This window comes from Ochotona curzoniae, unplaced genomic scaffold (genome assembly GCF_017591425.1).
Source record: "Ochotona curzoniae isolate NIBS_2020 unplaced genomic scaffold, NIBS_Ocur_1.0 contig_3037, whole genome shotgun sequence".
NCBI classification, from domain to species: Eukaryota; Metazoa; Chordata; class Mammalia; order Lagomorpha; family Ochotonidae; genus Ochotona; species Ochotona curzoniae.
The window spans coordinates 5652045-5676382 of record NW_024465699.1 but is presented as its reverse complement, the minus strand read 5'-3'; the positions used below and the strand labels follow the sequence as shown (position 1 = coordinate 5676382).

At 48.7% G+C, this 24338-nt stretch overlaps 1 protein-coding gene across 1 annotated transcript; it reads left to right on the top strand.

Moving 5' to 3' along the window:
• Window positions 1-321: 321 nt before the first annotated feature.
• LOC121155702 (serine protease 40-like) lies at window positions 322-22770 on the top strand. The gene is made up of 5 exons (XM_040979162.1): window positions 322-466; window positions 18765-18927; window positions 19492-19766; window positions 20816-20988; window positions 22316-22770. The coding sequence occupies exons 1-5, from the start codon at window positions 322-324 to the stop codon at window positions 22646-22648; spliced, it is 1089 nt and encodes a 362-aa protein (XP_040835096.1). The 3' UTR covers window positions 22649-22770.
• Window positions 22771-24338: the final 1568 nt, after the last annotated feature.

Below are 24338 nucleotides of genomic sequence, written 5' to 3'. Positions count from 1 at the left end.
TCATCCTCCCCTTCAACTTCCTCATCACCATCACTAGCTCAACACCATCATCAAAATCCCGTCCTCCTGTCAGCATCGTTCTCCTGTGTTTTACTGTCATCACAATCACCATGTCAAATTTCCCTCCCTCTCAGCATCTTCATCATCATTCCCAACACAGTCTTCCACACCACTACTACCAGCATTCTCACCATCTGCTGCACACCATCATCACTATCTGCCACCAACAGCATTTCACACAAACTTTAGTCCTTAGTCATCATTGGGATCATCACTGTCACCTTCAGTGTCAGCATCATCAGCCATTTCAAAATAACCAACATGGTGAACATCGCCATCCTCATTACCACAGTCATCATCATCCTTACCGTCATCAGCATGACCCTCTTCATCATCAGCATCACCCACATCAGCACCATCCTCACCACCTCCCCATCATCAGCATGTTGTCCTCCCTGGAGCTCAGGTGATGGACAGAAGAGTGCCTGCACACAGCTGACCCAAAGTCCCATTCTCCCTGTGCCATTCCCCAGGGCCAGTTGTCCTGCACTGTCTTCAGGTGAGGCTGCCTTGGTCATCAGCCACACCTGGCTAGTGTGTCCCAGCCCACTCCCCACCCAATGGCACTCAGATTCTGCTACATCTCCCTGGCTCCTCAGACTTCCAAACCCACCATGTTCTGTCCACTCAATCCAGCATCCCTACAACATTCTCGTTCTACACCAAGGGCCACATGGAAAATGTGAAAATTACTCTTTCAAGCTTTCATGGAAATTGAGGTAAAAGGTGCATAGTGTCAAGTTGCCATTTAGCCATAACTCAGGGTTTTTTTTATGGGCAACAGTATCAGCACCTTCCATTGCTGTACAGCTGTATAGAGTGCTGTATACCACCACCACATAGCTCTGGAATGTTCTCCTCCCACACTGACATTTGATGTGCAGGCTACATGAACTCCCTGACCTCCTTTCTGCCCCCCTGCCTCCTCCACCCCCATTCTGCTGTGGCTCACACACCATGGAGACAGAATTGTGTCTATTGGAGGCTGGCTGTTTCACTTAGCATACCACCTTTAATGCTGAGCCACGCACTGGCATGTCACAGACTTTTACTCTTTTAGAAGACAATATATGGCCAGTGTGTGGGCATAGTGAGTTAAGCCACTGACTGCAACGCTGACATTTCAGATTGACTGCTGTTCATGTCCCAGCTGCTCCACTTGCTATCCAGCTTCCTGCTGATGGACCTGGGAAAGCTTCAGGGACGTCTTATGTGTCTGGGCTCCTGAACACACATAGAGGATCCAGAGATACTGCAGGCTGATGACATAATCCTGGACCAGTCCCAGGAGTTTTGTTCATTTGGGGAGTGAACCAGTTCACCAAAGACTGATTTCTCCCTCTCTCATTCTCTCTCTCTCCCTCTCTCACTCTCTCTCTTGCACTCTCACCGGAGGCCAGCTGCAGCCAAGTTCGGAGCTTGGGAAAGGTGTGTAGAGTCAGCGAAAAGAAGAGACACACACACTGTCACGTGGTACCCTCTTGTAACAGCTCAAGAAGCTGTACTTTTTATATACTCAGACATATCACTAGCCTCTGCACAAATGTTTGATTTTGCTATCTTTAACTTCAGGACTAAGCCGGCATGCACAGATGTTCAATTATTTTTTACTTCACGGTCAACCTGATGCTCCTAAAGATAATTCTGTGAGTTACTATAATCAGTTTCTTTAAAGCAAGTCATTATTCATTCTTCAGTAGTAGCCATTAGGCAACAGCCAGAACTCTGAAGCCAAGGCATATGCAGTTACCTACTAGTTAGTAATACATTCCTACTACATTTCTGTTGCTACAACTTATCTATCACCTAATGGGAGAAATACATCAAAAGGGAAAACCAAAGACCCAAGACAAAAAGCTTCAAACTTAAATCCCCTACAACAGCAGGCTCTACAACACCATGAACGTCAATTATTAAAAGCAAACCCCTATGATATTAATAAAAGCACCCTATAATTCCTTTAGCCAAAAAATTATAAAAGTGACTAAAACAGTTATATTTTCTATGCACCAACGAGTTGCAAGAGCAAGCTAACCTTTAAGGTCATAGTAACTATGATTATTGCCATAGCAATTTCAGCTCATACTCCTGTCACTTCCTTTAGTTTGTAGATTCTTATCAAGCCATTTCCCAGAAGGCACGTGACATGTCTGGGCCAGATTCCGGGGCAATAGTTAAGCCCACAATAAGGTGGACATGGCTTAACTGTACTTCTGTGGGTATTTAAAGGCCCTCTCACCAAGACATTATCAGCAACATTAACTCCCAAGCTCACATTGGTTGCAAAATCCATCTAATGGCGGCAAACAACAATGCCTCAACAGATTTTAGAATTCTTAGAGCCGTGGTTGAGTGTCCATGCAAAAGGAGGTACAACTACATTGAGGTGGTTGTAGAGACATCCATCAGGTCTTGCCATACAACTGGAAGCTCCTTGTGGCCTTGCCAACAAGGGAGATGTTCTCTTCACACTTTTGTGTCATCCACACCCACTGCATGGATCCCAGCACTCTTTCTGTCTCTCTCTCTCTGCCTTTGCTTCTGCCTCTCTGTAACTTTGCATCTCAAACACACAAATAAACAAATACATCTTTTTAGAAGGACACAGAATATACACCATTGTTACCACCTGTTGGGTATCCATTTGTGCATCCTACACACCTGAGTGGCTTCCACCTGTTAACTGTTAAGACAATTCACTGTGAACATGCGTGTGCAAACTCCTTTCCTGATCTTTTTCCAATGCTCTGTGTCTACCTCTGGAAGAGAAATTCCTGATCTCGTGGAAGTTTTATATGTTACTGTGCAGGAACCTCCACTTTTTCTTTTCAGAAATTGCAATATTCTGTTTCATTCTTAAATTAACTGTTAAAGTTTTTAATGTTCTCTTTACCCTTTTGAAGATTCCCATTTCAATCCTCCCCCACACACATCCCAATAAAGGTACTTTTCTTTCTCTCTTTCCTTCCTTTTGATTCTAATCTTCACAGTGCTGAGAAGTTCTCTTTGTGTTTTGGTGATCACTTTCCTATTGATGGATACTAAATGTAACTTATCTCTTAAGAAGTTGCATTGGAAGTCTGTGTGTGTGTGTGTGTGTGTGTGTGTGTGTGTGTGTGTGTGTCTCCATCTTTTCCTCATTCTCTTGCTCTTCCCTGCAAATATTTTAAGATTTTACTTAAAGAGCAGTGCTACAGAAGGACAGATGAAAGAGATCTTCCATCTATTAGTTCACTCCCCAGATGATAGAAAGGATAGAACAGAAGCCAGGAGCTAGGAACTTCATCTGGGTCTCCCATGTGGGTGTAAGGGCTTCCCCATTGCTTTCCCACCTATACAGAACTAGAAGTGAAGAAGCTGAAATTCCACAGTGTCCATACAGGATGCTGGCACTGTATGTGGTAGCTTAACCTGAAAAATCACTGCACTGGCCCATCAAATAAATTTTAGAAATAGGTTTTTAAAGGCCAGCATGTTGGCCTAGTGGTTAAATCCTCATGCTGCACACTCGGGATCCTTTGTGGTTGTGGGTTCCTGTCCCAGCTGTTCCTCTTCCTATCCAGCTCCCTGTCTGTGGACTGGGAGGGCAGTGAAGGATGGCCCAAATATGGGGAAGTCAACCCTGGATTTCTGCCTGCCTATGCCATGTGGAAAATCATAGGCACAAAGCACACAGAGTCCCCAGTGTCGTGGGTGGCAGGAAGTGGAACTCCTGACAGGAGTCTCGGCTAACTGAGACCCTAACCTGGCCTGTTCACTAAGTTGCAGCAAGAGCAGTAAGTAGGCTGCACCCCAGCCATTCTTCTCTGCCTCTTTAACGAATTAGGCTAGGACTTCCTTGGTAAACAACTCTAGGAAGTCAAATACATTCATTCTGCTTTTCGGCAGGTAGTGAGTTTGCCCTGAGACATAACTCAAGATCTTTAATTTCATTGGAGGGCTCTAAGAGATGCACTTACCTATTAGACAGTCACAATGTGGTTGTTGGGTAGGCTACTGTCCATACTGCCCTTCTTCCCGCCCTTTTTTGCTACTATATATATAAGACTGTAACTTTTTCAGATACACAGACATCCTTCTCCACCAATTTGTCTCCAGCGTTTCTGCTGCAGAGGAGCACTGTCAGCTCACCTGCAATGATCCTGGAGCCTGCTAGACAAAAGCCTTGGGATCCTGCAACCTCATGGCAGACCTGGAAGAAGCTCCCGGCTTCAGGTTAGCTCCAGCCATTGTGGCCACTTGGGAAGTTGGCTAACGGGCAGAAGATTTCCCTCTCTGTATGTCCTTCTGTGTATTTGCCTTAACTAAATCTTTTCTAAAAATGTGTTTTTAAGACACAGGTATAAAGGCTGTTAAGAAACAGTAACTTTCCACTCCTTTCCTTGAGAATGTCAGTAACTGAATTGCACAGAAGAGTTAGACTCGGGATCAAGGAATCCCAGCCAGGAGTCTCATCCACACTAGATTCAGGGCACCAACAACACAAGACTGTAACATGTAGAAGGTGAACTACCTACATGTGGGGTTGGGGTGGTGAGGCAGCACTACAATAGGAATGGAGTCTGGGATTCCAGCTATGGAGCACACATTGTGAATGTGGGAAGGACCTGAGCCATTGGAGGCTGGATGGTGGCTGGGATGAGCAGGATTGGGCCCACTGCTGGTGAGCCATACAGTGCCCAGTCTCCAAGGAGCGTGGGAGAGACAAGTATGGGGGACTGTGGTTCCTGAGTTAGTGTGGGATGTTGCAAGACCTGGGAGGGGCCATGAAGTGGACAAGACCTTGCAGAAAGTTATGAGCTGGCAGTTGCCTGTTAAGATTGCCAGTCACCTGTGAAAAGAAAGCATGAGCTGGTTGTAAAACAAAGATGCACAGAAGTTTTTATTGAGATCAGCAAGGAAGGAGAAAACGCTGTAGGGAAAAATGCAAGCTGGGAAACTTCAGATGGTTTTTTATACCCTTCCCAACATGAGAGTGGCACAGGCTCTGCTTAAGCCCAAAGAAAGTCAGGAATGTCGATCTAAGTCTGTCATTGGTGGGCAGGAGTTATGATAGGCCAGTGACATGTCTGGCTCCTGAGGCCCTTTCCAAGTCCAGGCTGAGGACTGAGTGATGCATTGGGTCTGAAATAAGCCCAACCCCACTCCTGCACCCACGACAGCCATCATTACTCATGAGACAATCAGGTCTAGGAAACAAATGGAAACTTTTGGAGGAGACGCCTTAGCTGATCTACAGGTATACATACCTAGGCGATGTCACGAATGCTCCAATATCTCCACTAATCCCGCACTCAAAAGCTCAACCTAAGGTCCTTGGAGCCAGGGGCACTTGAGGTCATAATTGCCACCTGGCACACTTGCCTTGCCATTGCTGAAGGCCTCCTCCTGTTCCACCCGGGGCCTCATAACAACCATCCACTAGGCAGAGGCGGTTTCCAAGCACCGTACTGTTGACCGCGAGCACATTGGACGCTCGCTCGGGCAACAGAAGCCATAGGGCAGGATGGGAAGGAATTGGAGGGGGCACTCAGGACTAGACCAGCAAGGGGTCTGCGCACTGGCCCTCCTCCTGTTCTGCCTGCGCCTCCCATCACTGAGCGCACAGCCGTCCAATCAGAACAACCAGAACCTGGCTAAGGGTGAGTGGACACGACCTGGGCAGGCTTGGGTGGAGGGGCAGGCCCCAGACACTCTCATGTCACGCTCCCTCTGTACTCCACCTGACCCGACATTAGCCAAGAGGACCTCAGCAGAGCCCCGTGCGTCTCTAGGAAGTGTCAGAGGTCGGTGGCTGCAGACCACTGGGGGTACCCGGATTTACCCTGACAGCATTTAACCCAAACCTCCACTCCCCAATCCTCAGTGCGCTTCCTACCTGGATGTAAAACCCCAGGCCAAAGCCTGAGATTTCTCTCTGCTGGTTCACTAGGAGTCGCTCTCCTCCTCTTTATCAGCATGGGTTCTGCATACTGGTGTGAAAGCAAGTCATGATGGTGTGCCTGTTGTGAGCCTTCAGCTCCTGCCATGCACTCAGGACACAGTGAGACTCAGAGCACCCACACTGTGGATACGTACAGTTGAGGCTGGAGTGCTTCCTGCCTCTCGGCTACACAGGTGGTTTTTTGTCACAAGGGCTGTATCACTTTAGCCTGGGAACTGAGATCAGGGCCCAAGGGAGCTCCTAAGAACCGTGATGCAGACTTTTGGGGACAATCAGGTCTGGTATCTGGGACGTGGGCACCTCATTGTTCCTGCTGTTCCCCCTACAGTATGCGGGAGGAGCAAAGCCACAGGGAAGATCTTTGGTGGCCAGGCAGCAGGACCAGAACGGTGGCCATGGCAAGCCAGCCTGGTTTACAGAGGTGGGCACACCTGTGGAGCCACCCTCATCTCCAGCAGCTGGGTACTCTCTGCAGCTCACTGCTTGCAAAGGTACATCTTTGCCCCCCTTGGGACCAGTAGCTGCTGGGAAAGGTGGTAGGAAAGCAGGGGTGGCTGGTGTCTCAGCCTTGTCCTTGGAGGCTTGCTCTAGGATACGGTGCTTTTGCAGGTGTCCTAGAATGGGCTGGTGCCCACCTTGGCCCCAATGGTCCCTCTAGCTGAATGCCATCCATGCACATCATCTGATGCCCATGCCTGTGTCACATCTTGCCCTTCATCTCTCACTTTGAGGACATACCACCTCCAACCTTTACCCCCAACATTGGTAAGCCTTGCTGGATGTAGTGGCTGTGTCACAGGCATGCACGTCACATTTCAATAGATAAATGGAAATGTTTTCCAAAGTTAGAAATTTTTATTAATATTAACACAATGGATTTTATACATTTCGTAGGAGGTTCAGTTCCAAGAAGATCATTCACACTCCCCTGCTCTCCACAATGTGCCCCTCCACTTCCTGCCTTCTGTCTCTTCAACAATACTTACACAGTCATAATGTTAGTCAACCCACTCTTCATTCATAGGCTTAATTTACAGCAAGCACTCTATGCTACACGTGAAAAGTACACAAGACCACATTTCCACTGGAGTACAAACGGGACTACAGGCAACAATCATATCTCAAAGGGGCTACGTATATATATGTATAATTTTTGGCTCTCTCTTGGCTGCCACGTATCAGAGAAACATGATATTGGTCTTTTTGAGACTGGCTGATATTGCTAAGGGTAACGGCTCCAAGACACATCCATCTTGTTGCAAAAGACAAGATTTCCTTCTTTGCATGGCTGAGTAGTGTTGCAGTCATCAGTTGATGGGCAAGGGGTTGGACTCCGTAGCTTAGCTATTGTGAATGGAGCTGCAATAAGCATAGTGGTACAGATAACTCCCTCGCAGGCTAATTCCATCTCATACGGATATATTTCCAAGAGTGTGACGGCTGGGTCATATGGTAGTTCTGTTTTCAGATTTCTGAGGAATGTCTACTGTCTTCTACAATTGTTGCACCAGTTTATATTCCCATCAACAGTGGATCAGGGTACCTTTTTGCCTGTATCCTCACCAGCATGTATTGTTTTCTGATTTCTGTGCTATAGCCATTCTAACTGGGTGAGATGAAACTTCAATGAGAGAATTGAATTTCCCTGATGACTATTTATCCTAAATATTTTTCACATGTTTGTTGGCCATTTATATTGCATCCTTTGAAAAAAGCTTGTTCGTATCCTTTGCATGTTTCTTTTGTTTGAGGTTTATTTATGTTTATTGGAAAGGCAGATTTACAGAGAGATGGTGTAACAGAGAAAAAATTCTTCACTCTGCTGGTTCACTTCCCAAGGGGCCACAACAGCTGGGTCTGAGCTGATCAGAAGCCAAGAACCAGGAGCTCCCTTCTGGTCCCCCACATGGATGTAGGTTCCCAAAGTCGTAGGTCATCCTTTGCTGTTTTTGGATGACACAAGCAGGGAGCTGAATTGGAAGTGGAGCAACCAGAACACAAACTGGTATAAATGTGGTATCTTGGTTAATGCAAGTTGAGGATTTAGCCACTGAAACATCGCTGGGCAGTGCCTAACTTAACAGTCCAGTTCTTAACTGGGTTGTTTGTTTTGTCATTGAGTTTTTGTTTTGTTTTGTGTGATGACATTTACAAAGTAGATTAGGGTGTGAAGAGTCAAGGGCTAGAGGAAAGTAGGTTAGAGCATTGTTTTCCACATTCTCCTTTTTCCTTTCTGTATCTTGAGGAAAGGGTGAAAAAAAAGAAAGAAAGAAGCTACACCCAGCCTCCCAACCACCCCAGAGTACCCAGTGTGGGCATGCTCTGAGGGTACTGCTCAAATGGTTTTGATAATTCAGCACTTCTCATTGCTGCCAATTTCACTACTCCAGGCATGAGGAAGTCTCCAGAATCCACTGATTGACATGGTCCACCTTAGAGTCTCAGTTTGCCCAGATATTCACTGCCAACACTTGGCTGGGGTAGTTGATCTATTTCTTCTGTCCTCTGCCCACTGTAATGATACCAGGTTTCCTCCGCAGACTCCAATGGACTGCCACATCCTCCATGTGCACCTGGGCATGCTGTCCACTGTTCCATCTAAGCCACTGAGGAGACTTGGCTATGACACATGCACTCCGCTGTCAGACCATGGAAGCTGCCATTCTCTCCATCTTGGACTTCTGATTCCAGCAGTTCAGCTGGGGAATCCTACAAGAAATCCCATCTGAGGTGATCCCAGACCTGACTCCTGTCTGTGCTTGTCAATACAATGCCTGACACAGTCCATCATCCAAATCAGCTTATGCACGTGCTGGTGGTGGCAAATGCTGCATCAGTTCTGTCTCTAGCCCTGTCTTCTACGCAAATCAGTGGATGTTGGAGCCCAGCTGATCCTACCCACCACACACTCAGCCTTCTCATAAACCAGTGGGAGCTTTAGCCTAGTCAGAGTAACCCATAATAACCTTCACTAGACCTTCGCCTTGACCTGGTTCCCATGTTTGCCAGTATTAAAGCCAACAGAACCAAACTGTCCCATATCCCATTTAACTCTTGTACATGTCAATGGACATTGAACTCTAGTTCATCCAAAGCAGCCCCACATCCAGCCCACATCGGTGCTGGCATGTGCTGCTTTTTCTGTAGCCATGTCTGCCCCTAATCCTGGTTCTCAGGCTCACCAGTGAGAGTAGCAACCCAAGAAGGTGGTGCCCACTGTTTTCCCAATGAACCCATTGCCACTCCCAGATCTTGCACTCCCCAGGTGGTTCTGCAGTTTAACTTGACAGAATTTGCTCCATGTGCCAGCATCTGCCATATGATGCTGCAGCAAAGCCCAACAATCCCACACTCACTCTGGATTATGCATGCACCAGTGAATCCGGCCTGTCTTTGCCCTGATCCAGCTCACATGAGACCAACAGGAGTTATAGCCTTGTCTGGTCCAGTCTGCCCCCATTCCAACTCTCATGCTCTCCAGTGGGAGTGGTGGTCAACCAGGGTAGTCCCATGCAGCCCTCTACTGGGTTCGCCCTGCCCCCCTCTGGGTCTCACATGTGCTGATTTAGCACTGCTGCCCAATCTGGCATGGTCCGCCTCACCTCAACATTTGCAAGTGGGTGCTGTAACCTGGCCAGACCCAGCCCACCCCCAGTTCCAGCTCATGCTGGTAGGGGCTACAGCCTAACTCAGCCCAGCCAGCCACCTGTCCTGGCCCTTAATGAACTGGCATGTGTTACGGCTGATCCAGCATGACCCACACACCTTCTGGTTCTTGGATATGCCAGAGGGGGATATGGACTTGCCCAGCCTAGTTCACCCCTGACCTGTGCCAAATGTAGGAGAGTGGGTACCATTCCCTGGTTTGGTCCAGGCTGTTCCATATCTTGGTTCTTGTGCTGACCTACAGGGACTGTGTCCCAACAGAGGAGTTCCCCAAGCTCTTCCATCAGAACCTCTCCCAATACCAGATCTCACGCACATCAGTGGGTCCATAGACCAGCCCTACTTAGTCCACTTCCTATCCTAGTAGGAACAGTGGTCTTTCGTGACTGGCCTTCAACCCATTCTGGTTCTTACTGTTGGGTGCTACAACCCAGCCAAGCCTGATCCACACCCAGACACAGGTCACACAAGGCTCAGCTTGGACAGAGACCTAGCCTAGCCAGTACTACACCTATCTTACTTCTCACAACCACCAGTGGGTATTGGAGTCTAGCCCAGTCTGATGCACCCCAGACTCAGTCTATACTTGTGCCAAGGGACACTGCAGGCATGTCCAGACAAGATAGCAGCCCCCCTGCACTCACCAGTGGGAGCCACAACTCAGCCAGGATGTTCCCTTAGCTTCCCAACCAGGCCTGTTCCCAGCCATAGTGGTTGCTCTGACTCAGCTTGGCATAGTCCCTCAATTGTCTTGGCCTTTGTCTTTGGATGCGGTAGCCTGGCCTGACACAGCCGGCACCTAGTCACAACTCTCGCTGGCAGATGCTGGAACCTGCCCCTGTTCAGTCTGCTCCCATCCCTGATTCATGCAAATCAACAGGTGCGACAGCCTAGCCTGGCATGAACTGCACTCCAGCCTGGTTTCTGCACTTGCTGATGAGCTGTTTGCTCAACCCTGCCCAGTCTACTCACCTACCCACTACTACCAAAACTCACCCACACATTTTGCCAACAGTTGGAGCTACCTTGCCTAGCTTGCCCAATTCCCAGGCCTGGACCACATCCTCACCAGCAGGAGCTATAAGTGAGTTTCCCAAGCTCCCCCACTCAGCTCACTCCAGACCCAGATCTCATATATGCCAGCAGGTGCTAGGCCCTTGTCCAGCATACACTGCCCCCTGTGTCTCAGGATTTGTATGAGCTGGTTGATGTTGAGGCCCAAACCATGTCACATGCTGTTGTAGGGTGTGTATATTGGTGCTGCAGGTTGGACTTGCCCTGCCTGTTCCCAGCCCTAGTATTAATGAATTTAGGCAGATTCCATTGCCACGCCAATCTCAGTCCACCACCACCCCAACTCTTAAGCTAACCAACAGGACTTATATTTTCACAGGATTAGGCCCACATATCCCCCACAGATTCTACTCCCAGACCTGATTCCCTTGTATGCCAGTTAGTATCATGACAGAGCCTAATGTGAAACAATGCCTGTTCTGATACCATCAGGTATTGGGATCTAGCCCTGCTAGACAGGTCCACAGCCCTAGCTTTTGTGGGGGCTGCTGTGTGGTGGTCTGCAATATTCTGTGTTAACAAGCCAAGCTCAAAACTCCAACGTGGACTGTTGTGCCAGAGTCAAGGCTCCAGCCGAGTCCGGAGCTAAGGAAAGGTGCATGGAATTGGCAATAAAGAAAGACATGCACACTGTCGCTTTGTGCGCTCTTGCTGCAGCTCAAGAAGAAGCTGTCCTTTTTATTTACTCAGACACATTACAAGCTTCTACACAAACAACTAATTGTTCTAATTTTACTTCAAGACTAAGAGGGCATGTGCAGACATTTGGTCATTCCATCTGCACTTCAGGGCTGAGCAGGTGCCCCTAAAGATAATTCTGCAAAGTACTGTATTCTTATTCTTCAAAGCAAGCCATTATTCATTCTTCGGTAGTAGTCATGGAGTGACAGCCAGGACTTCAAGGCCAAGGCACTTGCGATTACCTGCTAATGAGTATTATATTCCTACCACATTTCTATTTCTACAATTTACCCATTATTTAATAGGAAAATAGGTTACAAGGGAAAAAAGTAAAATCCAAGACAAAAGTTTCAAATATTAAATCTCCCTACAACTATAGGCTCTACAACCCCATAAACAATAAAACAATACTTAAAAGCATATTTCCCTAATAAAAGCATCCTTAATTCCTATAGCTAAAAATTATAAAAGCAGCTACAACAGTTACATTTTCTATGCTCAAAAAAATTGCAAAGACAGGCTAGCCTTTGACATAACAATATCTATATTTATTGCTATAGCAATTTCAGCTGTCACTCCCATCACTTGCATGAATATTTAGGATATATATCAAGCTCTTTCCCAGAAGGCATGCTACATGTCTGGGCTGAGGCAATGGTTAGCCCACAATAAGGTGTCCAGAAAGGGCATGGGCTTAATTGTGCTCCTGTGTGTAAACTGTCAAACGCCCACTCACCAAATGACATTAACTCTCAAGCTCACATTGGTGGCAAAAGCCATCTCACAGGGGCAAACAACAATGCCTCAATAGATTACAGAATTCTTAGTTGGGTGCTTGAGTGTCCATGCAAACAGGGGGTGAAACAGCATCAAGGTGGTCAGAGAGAAATCCGCAGCGCCCTGCCAAACAGCTGGAAGCTCCCTGGGCCCTGCCAAGCAGGGGAGCTGTTCTCTTCACACCTTCAGTCATCCACACCTACCGCACAAACACCAGCACTGTTGAATCAGTCTGACCCATAAACGTTCAGTCTCTCCCCTCCAAAACATCAGGTCTCAGTCCTCTCTCTTACCTGCAAATACAAGGGCCATGTCATTGGTAGTAACTGAGAGTCATTCCTCACCTACACAGTGGCCTTATCCAAGCATGTCCCTCAGCAGTAATTCCTCACGTGGGCATGAATCCACACATAATTGCTTACCTGCACCTGTGCAATCCCCAGTCTCCCAGCAAATCCACATGTCCAAGTCCCCAGGGTGTGCCATTGGGCAGCCTGAGGCTTTCACCAAGTGCCATTGGCACCCAGGGTGCCCAAGTAGCAGAACCTGGGTGCAGAAAGATTCACTCTATGCTACACGGCGGCCGGGACAACCCAAGTGATAACTTGATCTGGACCTGTTGTTGAGTCTCTGAATGTTTTATGCCTTCTACACAGAATCTTCCATCAGTTGCATTGTTTGCAAATATTCCCACCCGTTCTGCTGGTTGTCTCTGCACTTTGTTGCAAGTTTCCTTTGCAGTGTAGAAGCTGCTAAGTCTGATGTCATCCCATGTACTTATTTTTGCTTGAATTGCCTGTGCTTCTGGGGTCTCTTCCAAGAGTCTTTATACCTGTATCTTGCCATATTTTCCTCTGTTAAATGATGGTATCAGGTTGTAGATTTAGATCCTTGATACATTTTGAGTTGATTTTATAGGAGGCTTAAAGTAAGGGTTTTGTTTCATACTTCTGCACACAGAGGTCAAATTTTCCCAGCACCATTTGCTCAAGACACTCTTTCTCCCTGGAATGACTTCAACTATCTTTTCAAAAAATACTTGGCCATAGACGTGTGAGTTCCTTTCTGGGATTTTTAATCTGTCCCATTGATCTTCATAAGCCAGAAGTAGGCTGTTTTGATTATAACTGCCCAGTAGGAAACTTTGAAGACTGATATGGTGATGCCTCCATCTTTGTACTTGTTGCTTACGATTGCCTGAGCTATTTGGGGCTTCTCATGCCACCATAACAATTTTAGCATCATTTGTTTTCTTCCAGTTCTGAGAAGAGTGTTGTTGGAATTTTGACTGGGATCACACCGACTCCTTCAAGTATTTTCGGTAGTCCAGACGTTTTGATGATTCTAGTTCTTCCAAGCCACAAACATAACCAATGTTTCCATTTTTAAATATCTTTTTCTAGTTCTTTCTTTGATGTTTTCTCATTTTTTGTTTAGAGATCTTTCATATCCTTAGTTAAATGTCGCTCAAGACTTAAAATATTTTGTTGCTATTGTGAATGGGACTGATCTTACAAATGCTTTCTTGGCTCTGGCATGTGTGGGTATAAAAAGAATACTGAATGTTGTGTGTTGATTTTGTATTGTGCAGCTTTACCAGACTCTCTTAGGAGTTCCAATAGTTTCTTAGTGAAGTCTTTTGGTTCCCCTGTATGCAAGATCACATCATTAGCAAAGAGGGATAATTTGGATTCCTCCTTTCCAATTTGTAACACTTTGAGCACTTTTTTCTTGCCTGATGACTCTGGTATAACTTTGAGAATCATATTGATAGCAGTGGTGAAATCAGGCATCCTTATTTGATTCCAGATCTTAACGGAAATGAATCTGACATTTACCACCCGTGTCGTACATTGTGCTAAGGGATATCCCCTCTTCACCCAATTTGCTTCAAGTTTTTATCATGAAAGGCTTTTGTAGTTTATCAAAGACTTTCTCTACATCTATTAAGAGAATCATGTGGCTTTTGTTCTTGACTTTGTTCATGTGATATGTCACATTTTTTGATGTGCATATGTGGAATCATCCCCACAAAATAGGGGTAAGTCCCACTTGGTCTGAGTGAATGATCTTTCTGATTGTTGTTGGGATTTAGTAGCTAGCATTTTGCTGAGCACTTTTTCATCTTGATTCAATCCTGGTGACTGGTCTGTAGTTTCCTTTGTTTGTAGTATCTTTTTGTGATTTGGGGATTATTCTGACCTAGGCCTCATAGAAGGAGTTTGGGCAGATGCAATCTCTTCTGGATGTTTTTGAATAGTTTGAGAAGAATTGGAAATAGTTCTTTTAGAAAAGTTTTGTGGAGTTCAGCAGTGAAGTCCTGGGAGTTGCTTGTAGGAAAAGTCTGTTTTCTTTTTTATTGGAAAGTATGATATACCAAAAGGAGGAGAGAAAGAGAGGAAGATCTTCCATCTGTTGACTCACTCCCCAACCAGCTGCAATGGCTGGAGCTGCACCGAACTGAAGGCAAGAGCCTGAAGCCTCTTCCAGGTCTCCCACGTGTCAGTCCTGATGCTGCTGTCCCCCAAGAAGGAGCCTCTTTCCTTCCTGTTCTCCCACACAGTGGCTCTTCCCGAAGCCCAGATCTGGGACCCAGAGACTGGGATGAAATCCACCACACTCACAGCCTGGGAGAAGCAAGGAGCTGGTCCCACATTGGACCTTCCCATCCACACATGTGCACCACCCCTCCTAGTACCTCTGGAGAGCCCCTCGCCCACCCAGCACAGGACCTGGCCCTTCTCTGAGGACTGTGGAAACATTGGTAAGAGACACTGCAGTGCACCTCCGGTAGCCAGCACACCCAGCCTGCTCTGGGATGAAGATGATGGGGACACTGGGGTGCTGGAAGACTCTGGGATGCAGAGCACACCTGCCTATCCCCCTCTGCCTGGGATGTACTCCCTGCCCGACCTCCTAACACCTCTGTGGATGTCCTCACAGACATCACTATCCAAGGCCCAGAGGAGAGAGTTGATGCCCCTTGGGAGATCACCGCAGCTGAATTGCTGTACTCAGAATCCCAACCCTGGAGAGAATTACAGGTTTCATGACTGCAGAGTGCATGTGTCAGAGCCGAGTCGTCCCAGCAGCTGAGATGAAACAGTGGACAGCATGCCCAGGTGCACATGGAGGATGTGGCAGTCCACTGGAGTCTGCGGAGGAAACCTGGTATCATTACAGTGGGCAGAGGACAGAAGAAATAGATCAACTACCCCAGCCAAGTGTTGGCAGTGAATATCTGGGCAAACCGAGACGCTAAGGTAGACCATGTCAATCAGTGAATTCTGGAGAGATTTCATAGTGCTTGGAGTGGCAAGATCGGTAGTAATTCAAAATAACTGAACTATTAAAACCTCTTGAATAGGACCCTCAGAGCAGTGGGACCCTGGGGTGGTGTTGGGTGGCTGCCCTCCATCCCACGGTGCAGAGGCATTTGAGAGGCTGTATGTGGGTTCTCTCCATGTATCTCTCCTTCCCCCAAATAAAGCACGGGAAAAAAAGAATGTGGAAAATATGATCTCACCCACCTTCCTGAAGTCTTTGACCCTAATCACCCTAATCAAATATGTGAAAATCATTGAAATTTTTAAAAATTGAAAATAAAAATAATTAGTATTTTTAAAAAAGAAACTGTGGTACATTTACTAACTGGAATATTACTCAGCCATTAAAAAGAATGAAATTACACCATTTACAACTAGATGGTCCCAACCATTTTACTCAGTGAAATAAGTCAATCCCAAAAAGACAAATACCATACATTCTCTCTAATATAAGGAAACCATCATGCAAATTTTAAGTTCAATAACCCTTTCCATACTGTTTTTCCTGCATTCCATGTGTTTTAATGTTTATTATTTCATTTGCATTTCTTCCAAATGTTTTCTTTTCTCCTGTCAAAATCATTGCTGGCTCATGGATCACAAGGCACCATTATCCCAAGAGGCTTATGTGTTTTCTTTGTTTCACCCATGCGTTGGTTATTCTGTGGCACCTCTTTCAATTCCATGGTACTATAATATGTTGTTGTTATTGTTGTTGTTTAACTTCTTACCTGTTGTTGACCTTATTTCATTCCTTCTCATTTAACGAATTGTTTAGTGATAGCATAGCAGAGACTGCCATACCCAGATGTGAGGATACAGTGCAATATGCATCCCTACTTCCAAATCAAACATGGACTCCCAGTGAAAGTGTTGGATATATCTAAACAATGGGATGCTGGACTGTCTGACGTTTCTGTACCAGGATTGTCAAGGTATGCTTAAATGACAAACTGATAGAATCATGACTCCTTATGCAGGACTACACTACTGTAACAAGAAGGGGAAGATCAGTCAGCGGTGGGAATTTGGGTGGAGGGGGGAGATCACAGACCTTATAGAATTGTACCACAGAACTCAAAATAAATAAAAAAGAATAGTCAATAAATCTTGCTCAACAACAAAAAGAACCACAAATAGGGCCCAGCACGATGACTCAATGGCTAAATCCTCACCTTGCAAGCACAGGGATCCCATGTGAATGTCAGGTCATCACTCAAATGATCCACTTCCCATCCAGATCCCTGCCTGTGTCCTGGGAAAGCAATCAAGGATGGCCATTGCGGTGGGAACCTGCACCTTCATGAGAGACCAGCATGATGCTCCTGGCTCCTGGCTTTGGATATGCTCAGCTTAGGACACCGCAGTCATTTGGAGAGTGAACCAGTGGATAAAAGATCCCTTATAAGGGCTTATTTGTTTATTTATTTATTTATTTGACAATCAGACACACAGAGAGGAGGAAAGGCAGAGAAGAAGATCTCTCATCCACTGATGTACTCCTCAAGTGGAAACAACAGCCAGAGCTGAGCCAATCTGAAGCCAGAACACAGAAGCTTCTTCCATGTATCCCTAGGTACCTCAAGTCAGTGCAGGGTTCCAAGGCCTTGGGCCAGTATCTATTGCTTTCTCAGGCCACAAACAGGAAGCTGGATGAGAAGCAGTGTGGCACGGACACAAACCGGAGCCCCAATGGTATCCCTTCACATGTAAGGCAAGACTCCAGCCACTATACTATCATTCCATTCCTGCATGAAATATCTTCCTCCACCTCACCTTCTCTGTATATCTGATCTGCCTTCCCAATAAAAGCAACTAAATGTTAGGGGGAACAAGCTAAAAAAGGATTGGAAAGAGGTAGTAGCATTTTCTCTCCATCCCTCCCGTGAGAATGTCTTTAACTGAACTGTAGGGAAGACTGGAGCTCAGGAAGGAGGGATCCGGCCAGGAGGCTCATCCACACAGATTCAAGGCACCAAGGCACAAGACTGTACCGTGGGGAAGATGGACTCCCAACGTGTGGGGTTAGGGTGGTGAGGCAGCACTACAACAGAAAGAGAATCTGAGTGTGGGATACCTGGCTGAGTGTGGGATACCGCAAGGCCTGGGAGGGTTACATGGGGTTCTTACATGACGCTGTGGAAGCTCGTGAGCTGGCAGTTGCCAGTGAGGTTGTGGGTCCAAGAAGGAAATGGAAACGATGGGAGGAGATGACATCTGTATCAGCTGACTGCGGCTGTACCTCCCTGGGCACCCGCCACAACTGCCCCAACATCATCTAATTCCTGTCAAACACTAACCTCGAAACCAAAGGCCGCTGAGATCATCCAGCTGCCATCAGCTTGGGGGCTCCCAGCCCTGACTTCTGCCCACCGAGCAGCGTGGCCTAGCACATTGACCTCACCATGGCTGGGGAATTTCTCTCACTCTTTCTGGGCGTCCAGAATAATCACCGACCTCACAGAGGCGGTTTCTCCGTGACGCGCTGTTGACCGCGAGCACACTGGGCGTTTCATTGGGCCAGGGGAAGTCATCGGGCAGGATGGGAGGCAGCAGGAGGGGGCGCTCAGGGCTAGGCCGGCAAGGGGCCTGCGCACTGGCCGCCCTCCTGCTCTGGCTGCGCCTCCCACCACTGAGCGCCCAGACCACGCCATCCAAGCCTAGCGTTCAAAACCAGGCTGCAAGTGAGTGGGCAGGGATCCATGGAGACCATGGGAGGAGTGTCAACCCTGGATCCCCACCCCTCCCACTTCCACCTCCTCCTCCCCCTCACCTGGTACATTAACCAGGACAGCCTCAGCAGGACCATGTGTGTCTCCAAGAGCCCTCAGAGGTGGATGGCTGAAGGCCAGCTGTGGGGACCCAGATATTGCCCAGATCCCCTGTGCCCCAAACCTCCTCTCCCCTCCCACAACCTGAGATCCCTTCCCACTGGGTCTGGAAACTCAAGCCAAAGGCTGAATTTCTCTCTCTGCTACTGACAGGGACCCTCACTTCCTCTTCACCTGCATGGTTCCTGCATACAGCTGATGGATGGGGTCACAGTGGTGTCCCTGCTGTCAGCCCTCAGCTCCTGCCATGCTCTCAGGGCACAGGGAGGCTGGCCCTGGCCACCCAGTGGTGGATCTTGCAGGGTGGAGCTGGTGTGCTCCCCTGTGCACGTGAGCTCTGTCATTTCAGCTTTGGGAACAGAGACCGGGTCCAGAGGGAGCTCATTGCTGATGTTGTCCCCACAGCATGCGGGAGGAGCACAGTCACAGGGAAGATCTTTGGTGGCCAGCCATCAGCAGCAGAACGGTGGCCATGGCTGGCCAGTGTGGTTGTAAGGAGAAAGCACATCTGCGGAGCCTCCCTCATCTCCAACAGCTGGCTGCTCTCTGCTGGAAGCTGCGTACAAAGGTGCGTCTTTGCCCTCAGGACCAGTAGCTGCTGGGCAAGGTGGTAGGAAAGCAGGGGTGGCTGCTGTCTTAGCCTTGTCCTTGGAGGCTTGCTCTGGGATATGGTACTGCTGGCAGGTGTCCTGGTGTGGACTACTGCCTGCTATAACCCCAGTGGGCTCTCTAACTGAATCCTTGGGTCCCAGAGACAAGGAAACCTGACGTCCATACATTCCTTCATTTGCTCCAGATAGCGTGAGGTGTGTGTGTGCACAGTGGGGGCGAGCTTTGGGGCAGAGGGTGAGTGAGATCCCAGGAAGAGGAGGCAGAGGCATGTGCCCTCCAAAAGATTTCAGAGTCTGTGAGTCCCTCATATGTTTCTTTCTGTCAACAAAAATGTTTGTGGCTCTCATCAGAGGCTACAGGGAGAGGCAGCATAGAGAAATTGTTCCTTCCAGGACACATTTAAATCTGAGTGTGGAGGAAACCGTTACTCCGGCTTGCAGGCTAAGCCCTGATGTGAGGGAGGGGGTTCAAGGCAGTTATGGAGGATAATCCAGCACTGAGAGGATCACCCCACAAACAGGTCAGAAATCACAGCAGACTACCGCATCTGGCTAGGGTACACTGAACTGGGCAATCCCACCAACTTCAGCAAGCAGTTGAAAATCGACGGGTTCTTCACCCCAGATGAATACAACAAGGCGCACCCCTTAGCAAGTGACGTCAGCCTGTTACATCTGGAAGACCCTGTGGAATTCAACTCTCACATCCAGCCCATCTGCCTCCCAGAAAACTCAACAGTGGTGCCCATAAATAGCGTCTGCTGGATATATGGCTGGGGGAAGCTCACTCAAACTGGTAAGTTATTAGGGGTGGCAAGTGAAAGAGGGAAGGTGCTCTGCATGAAGGGAAGAATATCACAGTAGAAAGCATACTGATGAGATGCTGAAATACATGTGTGATCAAACAAGAGTAGCAGGTGATATTGGCATAATCAGGAGGCTCAAGAGGTGGCAGAAGATCTCAGTGACAATTGGTGAAGCAGTTCCTTGAAGGGTGGGCCAGCATTACCATCCCTGCTCCTAACTCCCAGTGTCAGTCACATCGCCCAGGCACTGGCACAGCTGAGAGGGACACTCCCTCACTAAGCACAAGAGCAGGGCCAAGAGGATTGTCCAAGGCAGCTCCGAGTGTAGAGTCACAGCTCCAAGTCGGGTCAGGGTTGGAGAAGCCATTAGGGCAGGGAGCAGCTGATTTTCAATAGCCCTTCAGCATCCGTTGCTGGAGTCTAATGAGTATGAGCCCACACACAGCAAGCACTGCACAGGAAGGAACCATCTTGTCACCCTGTGCTGCCCCACGTGGACCCAGGAAGAACCTGTGGGTGGCTTCTGGAATCAGAGTCCATGTGTCCAGAAGCCACCCATTCCTAAACAGGGCCATTCACAGCTGTCATCTGGTAAACCCACATGGCCCCTGTTAGCTCTGCCAGCACTACAGCCCAGCCCAGGTCACCCAGCGTCCATCGCTTCTTCTGCCAGTTCTGAGCACACTCAGCCAGCACAGGGGTTACTGGGAGCTCAATGAATGCATGTGATTGCTTCCTGCTGTGCATAGGATGAAATCCAACCCCACACCCTGCCTGCCCTGGGCCTGTAATGCTTGTACCTCCTCTTTCTCACCACCACAAATCCCATGCCCAGGTGGGCAACCTGGTCTGCATCCCCATTCCTCCCATGGCATGCCCTAAACCCTGGGACCCCCCCATTGTCTCTCCTGGGCTCAGCAATCCTCAAAGAGGCCTCCTGCAGCCCTGTGTGCTGATGTGGATGCTTCTTACTGGCGAGTAGTTGCCAAAAGGGGAAGGATGGCTACAGCTGCTGTCACACCTTTGTCTCCTCTTGCAGATTCTCTACCCGCGCCCTTCGTGCTGCAGGAGGCCCAGGTCAGGCTCACAGAAAAGAGTTATTGCAGGAATCAATACATGCCCCCTATAGGCCTTCCAGCAGACCAGATGTTGAGTTTTCGGGAAGATAATATATGTGCCCACGACCCTTCTGTTGAGAAGTCCATGTGCGCAGTAAGTGATGTGGACAGGTTCGGCTACCATCTATCCTTTATATGTGTGTCCTCCAGAAATAATGACATCCCCAAACTCCTCTTCCTCAGCCCAGAGTGAGGCTACTATCACCAATGGCATTACAGCATTCTGCTCCATGCCATTAGCATCTTGTGTCTTTACACAGGACTGTTAAGGTAGGGCAGAGCTTCCAATCCTTCTATAAAAAGGTTCAATACCCTGATGAAGCAAGTAACCAATGGGCCCTGCAAAAATCCAGTTCTTCTCAGTCACCCCCCAAAGAGCCCTGCCAGACTTCTGAGTGTCCACACTGAATGCCAACACACAGGATGCAGGATCTGCCTGGCTTCTGTACCAGTCCCACAGTGTGCCTGCTGCTGTGCCTCTCCAAGGCTGCATCATACTCCATCATGTGAACACACAGGGCTGTTGGTGCTGGAGCATTGCCATCCGAGCTCACTGCAGTAGCGCAGTCCCAAGCATCCCATGTGGGTATGGATGGGGGTGCTAGAGCACAGTCATTCCCATTGCCGTCATCATGACGCTGGCTGTGCAGTTCCACTCATCCAGGCAGTCCGTCACGTTGGTGGTGCCAATTTGAACTCACACCATCAGTCCACTTTTTTTCTTTTGGTCCACTGGGAGTTCACTGCCTGCTGGTACAACTGCACTCAGAGCAGGGCTGTCATGCTGGGCTTTCTTGTGCCCCATTATCATCATGAGATGGGGTCTTCCATGGTAGTAGTGGTGAACACCTCCCGCCTCCTGCCCAGCCACATCTGGGGACCCACATCTCAAGACATCTACCAGCCCGGGGCAGAATCTAAAGAAGCTCAGTGAGGAGGTTGAGGAGACACTAGTGACCTTATGATGTCAGCAGCAAAGGCACAGGTTGGGGACAACACTGGGCTGAGGACTAAACCATGAGCTGCACGTCCCAGCTGATCACCAATGGCGTGGGACGCCAGGCTGTGCCTTCTTCCCCATGTGTGTGGAATAGTAGGTAGGTGGAAGGAAGCTGTGCTGCTCCTCAGGGCTCGCCGGTGTGTTCTTATTTGTTCCAGCAATCAGTGGAACAAACTGTCGGGTTGAGTCCTCTCTGTATTCTATTTGGTCCCTACACATGTGTCCTCTGAGCATCGCCCCTGCCATTCCTGACATTCACTCAAATAGACAAAGGGGACACCTGAGTGAATTGTGTGTGCACTCACACATACAAAGCAGGAGAAGAGTCCCTCCTTCCCTTCCCCACCCTCTTCTCACACCTCCGCTCCCACCTTCATTAATCCTGTGTACCCTCTCTCTCTCTCTCTCTGCCCCTCCCTAGGGAGACGCTGGAGGCCCATTATCCTGCTACTTAAATGGTGCCTGGTATGCAGTGGGCGTGACCAGTTGGAGCGGGGACTGCCAAAGTCCAGTCAGTCCCACCGTCTTTGCCAGTACCACCTACCATGCCAGGTGGATCAAGGAGGGGCAGAATTGGGTCAAACCCTCCCCAACACCCAGGCCCACCAAAGATCCAAATAAGAAGAAGACGAGGCCCCCTCCCAAGACCACTAAACCTATTCGTGATGCGGGTGCAGTGTACAGGCCCAGGGTCTTCCTGGTGCTGCTGTCATCTGCCACTCTGCTGTTGCTGATTCTCCTCCAGAGCCAGTGACAGGCTGGCCCCACCTCTCCAAAAGCCTCTGTCCTGATCCCTGTGCTTGCACTTCTGGCTCCATCTCAGGGTCTTCCTGCCCATAAGAGGTCAGTAGAAGTAAACTCACTCAAGAAACTTCTCACCTCTGTGTCACAGCCCCCAAGTCCCTGGCATGTGCTGCTCTCTGCCTTGGCTCTGTACCATGTCCCAAGCTGAGCTGGAACTGGAGCTGGCCATGCTGTAGTGCCCAGGTGGCAGTATGCCATCTTGCACCCTGTGTTTCCTTGCAGGTGCACAGGCTACCCATATCTCAGGTCCCTGGTTCTGTACCTGCCATGGGTGATGATGGCACAAACATGGTCCTCCACAGGGGTGGCAGGCTGGACAGTCTGAGAAGAGCCACAGCGTAGAATGCAACTCATGGATGGATACCTGCATGCATGGACTCATGTGTCCTTGGACTTCCACATCTCAGGGCTGGGCTGCAGCCCCAGGGTGCAGCCCCAGCCTACGTTGGGCAGTCACTGGCCTCTCCAGAAGGGTGCCCACACCTGCCTGACTGGCTCCCAGCAGGAGGACAATGAGCATCCCACACATGGGAACAAGTTCTGGTCAGCCCCCAGAGAAGGAAAAGGACAAGAGGAACCAGGACTGTGAGGCTGTGAGCCTGGCCATCCTGGGAGCAGCTGGGGCTGAGCAATTGGGGCCAGGCAGGTGGGCGCTGGCCATGCTGGACTCCCCTCTCTGAGTATGTAAGGTGGACCCAGCCAAGGCAACCTCTGGTGTGTGTATGTGTGTAAGAGCGAGAGAGAGAGAGCCAAGGTGACCATGTGTTTCTCTGTGTGTGTGTGTGTGTGTGTGAGAGAGAGAGAGAGAGAGAGAGAGAGAGAGAGAGAAGAGGGGAGACCCATCATTCTACTATGAGATTCTTGTGGAGCACTCTGAAGCAGCCACACACACTGAGCTGCACGTGAGTCCCTGTGGGGGAGAGCAGCAGCTTCCATCCCACTTGGCAGTAGGACCCTGGCAGACCAAGTTCTCCTAGAAGCTGAGGGGAGGATCCAGATCAAAGCAATAGGCTAATGGCCAGGCTCCCAGGCACTGGAACATCCAGCTTGGTGTGTGATACAGATACTGGGTAGCTTTGGGGTGCTGACAGAGACCATGGCTCAGCCTCAAGTGAGCAGGCTGTGATAAGCCTCACCCTCCTATCATGCTCCTCTTGCCTTCTTGGTAAAACAGGAATCAGTTCACAGCTACCTGGTAAGAATGCTGCAGAGAACAGACTTAGCCCAGTACACAGGAGCAGGGGAGCACACATCAGCATGAGCCCTTACACCTGCCACTCATTTTGTGCCTTCTGGCTCCCTTGCAAATGGGTTGCCTTGTGCTGTTCCCAACCTTGAGGCCCACAGGGGAGTGTTTCTAAGAGATGGCAATGAGGTGCAGAGTGAAGAAAGGCCTTGCCTCATGGCACTTGTTGTTCCTTATGGACTCTCATTAGCTGGATGAAATTGCAGGATTCCTGAACTGGTTGTACTCTAGGTGGGCTTCGGACCTGTAGATGGGGTGCTCTTCTGAGTTCTGGGAGTGCCCTGCCTGCACCCTCCCTCGTCTACCTTTTATACATCCAGTGCTCAGCCCCCAAGCAAGGCTGTCAGTTTCTTCCCTTTTCAGATTGGACATGTGTCCTTAGAGAAAGTATTTC

What these genes read in the sequence shown, in the direction of transcription:
- LOC121155702 (XM_040979162.1), top strand. Translation starts at nt 322, where the DNA reads ATGGTGAACATCGCCATCCTCATTACCACAGTCATCATCATCCTTACC. An exon ending in TTGTCCTCCCTGGAGCTCAG is followed by an intron (nt 467 to 18,764) that starts GTGATGGACAGA and finishes TTGTCCCCACAG; the next exon opens with CATGCGGGAGGAGCACAGTC. An exon ending in TTGAGAAGTCCATGTGCGCA is followed by an intron (nt 20,989 to 22,315) that starts GTAAGTGATGTG and finishes GCCCCTCCCTAG; the next exon opens with GGAGACGCTGGAGGCCCATT.